Genomic DNA, 7,954 nt, shown 5'->3' with positions numbered 1-7,954 from the left:
ATGTTTCCTGAATTGGACCCAAAACACGCACAGGACCCTTTTGGAATATGGACCGTGGCTGTCCAATGAGAGCTGGTCACACTCGCATGTCATGTGATTTGAATGCGAGGAAACCCACATCTAATTTGCACATATGTGAACCTGGCCTAAAGGTTTTTAAATGGTCATTGGTATATAAAATGTACACCCTTGGAATGCCAACCAGAAATGCGCCATGGTTTTCCAATGTCCTCTAGTTGTCCTTTCTCCCAAATTGGATGGAAGTTCCATGGATTCTTACCGGCACCCACCCTTAAGCTCCTGCATGTGTTTTTGTACGTGTGATACCTCAGCACCACGCATTTCGCTGTGCCGCGTTTTTAAAAATGGGTCATGTTTCTTGCTGGTACAGCCACCCGTTCCAATGATTGGGCGGCTGTACCTGAGACGTGCGTGCGCAGACATGCACACATATGTGACCCTAATGTTAAACATGATTCCTCCTCAGGGTGCAATGGTGTTCCGTTACAGGTAACTTGCACCCATTCTTTCTTGAATGTAAAAGAAAGCAGCAGTAGAACAACAGGTGGAACGCTTGAGCTTCCCCTGCACGCCTCAGCATTGTCCTCTATGGCCGCTCGGGTTACTTAAAGCACTCAGCAATAACAAAGCAACAGCAGCAGGTTCGCATAGACATGCGCAGTCCCTGCCTTCTGGAGCCGCCGCCGCGCCTGCGCAGTGCTGCCCAGCCGCTGTAGGACTACGCTGTGCAATCGGCTGTGGGCCTCTATTATCAGCTCCCAGCGGTGACAGCAGTAGCAGCAGGCTGAGTGCGGAGGACCGGCCTGTAAACAAAGCGGACAGACAGACAGACAGAGATACAGGTTCCATGAGCATGGCACTTGACGGCTTGTGTATGGGAGGGGGGCCTTCTGTCCTCCTCTTCTAGGGGCACCGTCACCCCTTCCAGTCCGGACACATCTCCAAGCATCATGCAGCAGGGGAGCTCGGAGCGCTGGGAGCAGCAACCCATGTCAGTGAGCCCCAGGAGCCTGATCCTCAGCAGAAGGGAGGTGGACAGGAGAGCAGCTCTTCTCTTCCAGCTGCTCCTCAGCTCCTGATCGCCTCTTCTCCCCCCTCCTCTCCTCCTCATCATCATTTCTCTACTTCATCCCTAAACCCCCAGCCCTTGTCGCTGGCCAGGAATCGGCCATGGAGTCTGTGGGCAAGTTTGAGTTTAGTCGGAAAGACCTGATCGGTCATGGAGCTTTTGCTGTGGTCTTTAAAGGCAGACACAAAGAGGTAAGGGAGAAAGGCTGGCACTTTGTCATTGTGTGTTTACATCCTTCCCTTGTTTTTCCTTTTATTTATAGGACTGCTGACACTTCTATATATAGTCCTCAGTGAAGATTATATAGAACCATTCAGTGTGTGTGTGTGTGTGTACCTTTTTAGTTTGAAAGGGTTAAACCACCAACGACCCATTGGGAAGATTTTCCTCCACTTCCTGTCCTGTGGACACAACAGGAAGTAAGAAGTTCTCACTCCCAAGGCTAGAGGCTATAATACACTTTTAGGCTAGGTTCATACTTGTGTGGGTTCTGTGTGCCATGTTTGGGCCTGCGGAAAACATGGGAGAAAGGTCCTCAACTCTTTTTAAAATTGCGGCTGCATAGCGCTGTAACATTGTTCGATTTCACATACCCCAAAGCACACAGTGTTTTTCGATTGGGGGGGGGGGGGTGCCACTAAGAGAGTCTAATGTACCTAGTGGTAGATGTCCCTTCTGTTTTGATCTGGTAACAACTCACAAGGACTAATAGAGAAGGTAAATCTCACACAGACAATAAAACCAGACAGGGGTTCTAACCCTTCCTTACTGTATCTAAAGATATATCACACACACACACACACACACACACGTTTCAATGTAACATCAAATTTTTTCCCTATGGAGTTCCTAGCAGAGTGTCTCTGTTATTGTCTTATTCTTATTGTCTTTCAGTCATCCTCTTTGCCTTTTTGATTATTTTAAGAAAACCCACACACATAGCCAGGGCTTGGGGCATACAAACTCCATGTAGATGGGGGGTTTTGGGGGGGGGATAATGTAGATTGAGGAGGGGCCTACAAACTCCACACAGATAAAGGGGTGGGGGGGCTACAAACTCCATGGAGATAAAGGGGTGGGGAACTACAGTGTTTACGGAGGTAAAGGGGTGGGGAACTACAGTGTTTACGGAGGTAAAGGGGTGGGGAGCTACAGTATTTACAGGGGTAAAGGGGTGGGGAGCTACAGTGTTTACGGAGGTAAAGGGGTGGGGAGCTACAGTATTTACAGGGGTAAAGGGGTGGGGAACTACAGTGTTTACGGAGGTAAAGGGGTGGGGAACTACAGTGTTTACGGAGGTAAAGGGGTGGGGAGCTACAGTATTTACAGGGGTAAAGGGGTGGGGAGCTACAGTGTTTACGGAGGTAAAGGGGTGGGGAGCTACAGTGTTTACGGAGGTAAAGGGGTGGGGAGCTACAGTGTTTACGGAGGTAAAGGGGTGGGGAGCTACAGTGTTTACGGAGGTAAAGGGGTGGGGAGCTACAGTGTTTACGGAGGTAAAGGGGTGGGGAGCTACAGTGTTTACGCAGGTAAAGGGGTGGGGAGCTACAGTGTTTACGCAGGTAAAGGGGTGGGGAGCTACAGTGTTTACGGAGGTAAAGGGGTGGGGAGCTATAGTGTTTACGGAGGTAAAGGGGTGGGGAGCTACAGTGTTTACGGAGGTAAAGGGGTGGGGAGCTATAGTGTTTACGCAGGTAAAGGGGTTGGGGAGGCTACAAACTCTAAAAAATAAATAAGATAAAGGGGCCATTTTTGAACCAAAAAGAAGCACCAGGTCCAAGCACTGCAAGGCCCCAGAACTTACCTGTGAGATAAATGAAGAAACAAAAACATCTGCACTGAATGGTTGTTTACAGAAATACCTGGCTGGCTGTTTGTTTGTTTTTTTTGGGTGGAAGGTGATGCTACCAAACACATGCATTGTAGATATTCTAATAACACATGACAAAGTGCTTGGGACACAGTGCTGCAATTTAATAGGGGATATTTGTATTATAAAACTGGTCAGCCTTCTAAGATTAGAGCTATTCTAGGAACCCCAGCATGGGACATAAATAAATCCAGGCTTTGGCACATGGAGTGTTCCTGGCCATCCTCTGGAGGTGTACTGTGTACTCCCTGGATTGTGGGCAGGACATGTCTGGACTAGTGTTGTCATCCTGAATTGTATATTTTCTGTGATATTCCATCATCTGGGGGGAAGGTTTACATTGTGTTGTGTTCCATTCACAGAAGCAGGACCTGGAGGTTGCAGTAAAATGCATCAATAAGAAAAACCTGGCCAAATCTCAGACCCTTTTAGGGAAGGAAATCAAAATCCTGAAGGTAAGCCCAGTGTTTGTGGTGTGATGAGGGACAGATTGGCAGTTTGATGGTGTAATATTGAAATTGACAGTTGGTGTTTCCATTCCAGGAGCTGAAACATGAAAACATTGTCGCCTTATATGATTTCCAGGTAAATGATTAAACCCATCTATTTTTAGTGTCAATAATAAAAACGATCTATTGATTTCACTGACATCTGGCAATGTGTCCTGTGTTAGATTGGGCCCCTCCTTGATGTGTGTGGCTTTCTTTAGTTATCGGACTCTATATAATGTCAGTTTGCTGTGTGAGAGTTGTAAGGTTTGAGGCAGGGGGACAATCACTCCATTCACACAACTCCCCCCCCCCCCCATCCACGGCCAGCAGCCTCTGCATTCTCCCCCTTCGGCTTTCATTATCACGTGGTCGTCTCCTTGTTTGTTGACATTCCACCTCGCTGCGCGCTCATTGGCTCCACGCTCTGTAGTGCGTCACGGAATTCTAAGAAAACGCCGCCCAGCTGTCAGGATGCGCGCAGGCCTTCGGGATTTGTAGTTCGAAGTCGCTGTTGTTTGCATTGCCTGTGTGCAGACCGGAACTACAACTCCCGACAGTGTGCGCGGTGTCAGCGCTGCCATAGCCTGACAGCCGACCGAGTACATGATTTGCAGTGGTTTTGTTGTGGTGTGTGTGTGTGTGTGTGTGTAGGACATGGGAGAACGGCTAGCTCATTGACATACCCGATTCTTCAATATGTATAACATTGGATTGTTTGGATCTATTTAGTAAACATTATGTATTGGTATGTTTACATCCTTATGTATGTTGTTTAACCGCTTCAGTCACGGAAGATTTTACCCCCTTCCTGACCAGAGCACGTTTTGTGATTCGCCATTGCGTCACTTTAACTGACAATTGCGCGGTCGTGCGACGTGGCTCCCAAACAAAATTGATGTCCTTTGCCCCCCCCCCCCCCCCACAATTAGAGCTTTCTTTTGGTGGTATTTGATCACCTTTTGCGGTTTTTATTTTTTGCACTATAAACCAAAAAAAATTAGCAATAAGCATTTATTGATTAGTTTGCACAAAAGTTATAACGTCTACAAAATAAGTTATAGTTTTATGGCGTTTTTTTATTTTTACTAGTAATGGCAGCGATCACAGATTATTATTATTTTTTTATTTATTTTATCGGAACTGCGACATTATGGCAGACAGATCAGACACCTTTGGGACCATTTACATTTATACAGCAATTGGTACAATTAAAAATGCATTGATTACTGTGTAAATGTCACTGGCAGTGAAGGGGTTAACCAATAAATGGCTCTGTAGGGGTTAGCTGTGTCCTAGGGAGTGATTCTAACTTGGGGGTGGCTATGTGTGACACGACACTGATCACCGATTCCGATCACAGGGAGCTGTGATCAGTGTCATTAGGCAGAACGAGAGAACAGGGAATGCTTGTTTACATCAGCATTTCCCCGTTCTTCCTCCGCGAGACGATTGCAGGTATTCCCACTTACATTGAGTCCGTGGGACCTGCGATCACACTTATGGAGCTCCCCGCAAGCCGCCTCCTAAGGGCAATGTACAGGTACGTTAATCTGCCTGTACACACCCTTCTGCCACAGTATATCTGCGTGAGGTGATCGAGAAGTGGTTAAAGGGGACGTACAGGTATGCCCATTTGCCCAATGCTACCATTGTGCCGACGTATACCGGCGTGCAGCAGTTGGCAAGTGGTTAATGTGGAACTTTACCCGTAACAACTTTGATTTAAAAAAAAAATGTTTTTTTAGCCAGAAACTTACATTCCACATTGTGTTGTGCTACCAAAATTGGTATGTGCCGTAAATTTTCTCCAGCATGGCTCCTGTTTCTTCTTGCCATAAACTGCCACTTCGCTGAAGCCCGGATCCCCTGAACAGCAGTAACTCAAAGCAGAACTAAACCCATCAGTTTAAAAAAAAAACTGTTACATTCCTGGAATGCTGGGATTGCTAACTGTCACATTTGATTGTGTCCTCAACCTAACTGTCAAACCATTAAATGGCTGGTGTCATAGCTGATCACGTGTGCAGCACCAACGTTAGTTGCAGATCAAACAGAAGCAGCTTCCTTGGCTGTAAAGGATAGTTACGTAGTTGAGGGTGATGTTGTGCACGGGAGCACTCGCGGCATATCGCCGTTGACCGTGGCGCGCTCAGTGCGCCTGCCTTTCGGCAAATATCTCCTAAACCGTGTAGGTTTAGGAGATATTTCTTGGACCTACAGGTAAGCCTTAATCTAGGCTTACCTGTAGGTCAAAGTTTGGTTGTAAGGGTTTACAACCACTTTAAGTATAAACATTGTAACAATTTGTCAATGGAATAGACTTTGTGTGTAAGTGAAAAAAGTTTAAACACTAAACCTTTTTCTGACATTTGTTGGTTTCATTTTTAATTTTTTTTTGTATAATGTGAAAGATTTTATGTTGTGAGAGAATCGTGATCTTTTTATTCTAAGCAAACAAATTGTGATTCTCATTTTGGCCAGAATCGTGCAGCTCTAGTAGGAAATGGTTAAAACAGCCTTTTTTTTTGTATTTTTTTTAATTTTTATTTTTTTTCTCCCTTTCCCCCTTTGATCATTGGATATATTTCCCTTCACTTCCTGTTCTGTAGATCTGTGGAGACACAGAAAGCAATGACAACCTGACAAAGGTTCTAAACTTTCCCTAATCTATGTAAAGCTTAAAAAAATGTTTTCAATGCACTCTAACATCTCTTTCTCCAATGGAGTTTATTTATAACTGTATTTTAGTTGGGCTCTGTACCCAGACATGGGCTAAGATCTTTCTGTTTGAGAGCTGAAAGACGTGTCGGTAGATTAGAAGGGTGCTCATTAGCGACCTCCCAGTCCATTGAAACCAGGGCCGCTGATAAGGTAGTACAGCTGGCCCTCCTGTTCCAGGACTTCATCAGTTCAAAAGAAGGGCCCGGGTACCTGCCGAGCAGGAGGGTTGGCTGTAGTGCCTTGTGACTCTTGGGGATCCTTCTCTGAGCTACCGGTTTTCTTCCTCTGGCTGAGTGAGGCAATATGCCTCCTCACTGCCTGCTTTATCCCCACACTAATGCCACGTACACATGATTCTCATCGGAAAAAGCTCTGATGATTTTCCCATCGGAATTCCGCTCAAACTGTCTTGCCTACACATGGTCGCATCAAATTCCGACCGCCAAGAACGCAGTGACGTACAACACGTACGGCGGGACTATAAAAAGAAAGTTCAACACCTAGTAGCCAATAGCTTCCATCTCATAGTTGAATCTGAGCGTCGGAATTGCATACACATGATCGGAATTTCTGATAGAAAATTGAGAACATGCTATCAAATCTTTGCTGGTGGAAATTCGGCCAGCTAAATTCCGATGGAGCATACACACGGTCACGTTTTCTGATGAAAAGCTCTCATAGCTCTTTTGCTGGCCAAAATTCTGATCTCGTGTACGCAGCATATTACACCACGACAGTATGCTTTGCACGCTGTTGAGGGGCAGTTGCAGAGCAGCACTATTTATGTGAATGTGTCTTGCTCAACAGGGGCATAATTTCAGTCATGGCTGCAAAGCAATAGCATCTGTGGCATTTTAGCAAAGATATTTTATATTTTGGGGGGGGTCGGCTGTCGGGTATGGTGTACAGGGCCCCGTGATTTCTAACAGCAGCCCTGATTGTAACTACAAGTCTGTCTGCCGCGGTGGCTAAGTACACGGTGTTTGAGTTGGGATATACTGGGCAAATGGGACATTCTGGCAGGGAAAGGCTGAGTGAATGGAGAACAATGAAAATGAAACATGTACTCCGACATGTTGAAGATTGGTCATGTTGTGACAGGTCACATTTTCTTTGTTCTCACATATGGCTTTGTAATGTTTTCTGATACAAAAATTCTATGATCCTAGGCTAAAGCCCCATACATACTATCAGAGTTTCTGCTGATTTTTGTCTTCAGATTTACCAAAACCATGTAGTGCAAGGGCCTGCCTGATTGCATACACATTGAAACACTTAAGGTTTGACCTCATATTTTATAGTTTTGGTAAAGACAAAAATCTGCAGAAAATCTGATGGTGTGTATGGGGCTTTAGACACACTTATATTTTTTTTCTTTCAATATTTCTACCTCTTCTGCTGTTCATTGAACAACCCCCCCCCCCCCCCCCCCCCCCTTGCTGTTTTATGTAAAATGAACATATTCAACATTGTAATGGATATCTTTAAATACTGAATGATTCAACTGAAATAATTGGACCTCTCCGAATTGTTGGTGTGGATGTATGCACACATTTGTATGGATGTTTGTTACATCCATTAATAAACCACTAGTGTCATGAAGTTGTGTAGCCACTAAATAATCATTAGAGATTGGAACTTTATCTTAAGTACTTTCCCACCGGTTTGGTTCCTCGTCTCTTAACATGCAATATAATATTTCTCTATAGCATGATGTACTTTGCACTGTTTGTGTAAGATGCTTAGCAGCTAATGCAAACAAGTGATAATAAAGCAAGAACA

At 45.1% G+C, this 7,954-nt stretch overlaps 1 protein-coding gene across 4 annotated transcripts in view; it reads left to right on the top strand.

The window, feature by feature from the left end:
* The first annotated feature begins 711 nt into the window (after positions 1 to 711).
* Positions 712 to 7,954, top strand: part of ULK1 (unc-51 like autophagy activating kinase 1) — a 123,050-nt gene continuing 115,807 nt past the window's right edge. For 2 of the 4 annotated variants that reach the window (XM_077461768.1, XM_077461767.1), the window contains exons 1-3: positions 712 to 1,281; positions 3,323 to 3,415; positions 3,504 to 3,545. In XM_077461768.1, coding sequence (XP_077317894.1) covers positions 1,192 to 1,281; positions 3,323 to 3,415; positions 3,504 to 3,545 — 225 coding nt within the window. In that variant the 5' untranslated portion in view covers positions 712 to 1,191. The remainder of the gene's footprint in view (positions 1,282 to 3,322; positions 3,416 to 3,503; positions 3,546 to 7,954) is intronic. The other 2 variants (XM_077461771.1, XM_077461770.1) reach the window with 1 other exon arrangement.

This window comes from Lithobates pipiens, unplaced genomic scaffold (genome assembly GCF_037356315.1).
Source record: "Lithobates pipiens isolate NorthernLeopardFrog02 unplaced genomic scaffold, aLitPip1_a1.2 Scaffold_3, whole genome shotgun sequence".
Lineage (NCBI taxonomy): Eukaryota > Metazoa > Chordata > Amphibia > Anura > Ranidae > Lithobates > Lithobates pipiens.
This window is presented reverse-complemented; position numbering and strand designations above follow the sequence as displayed.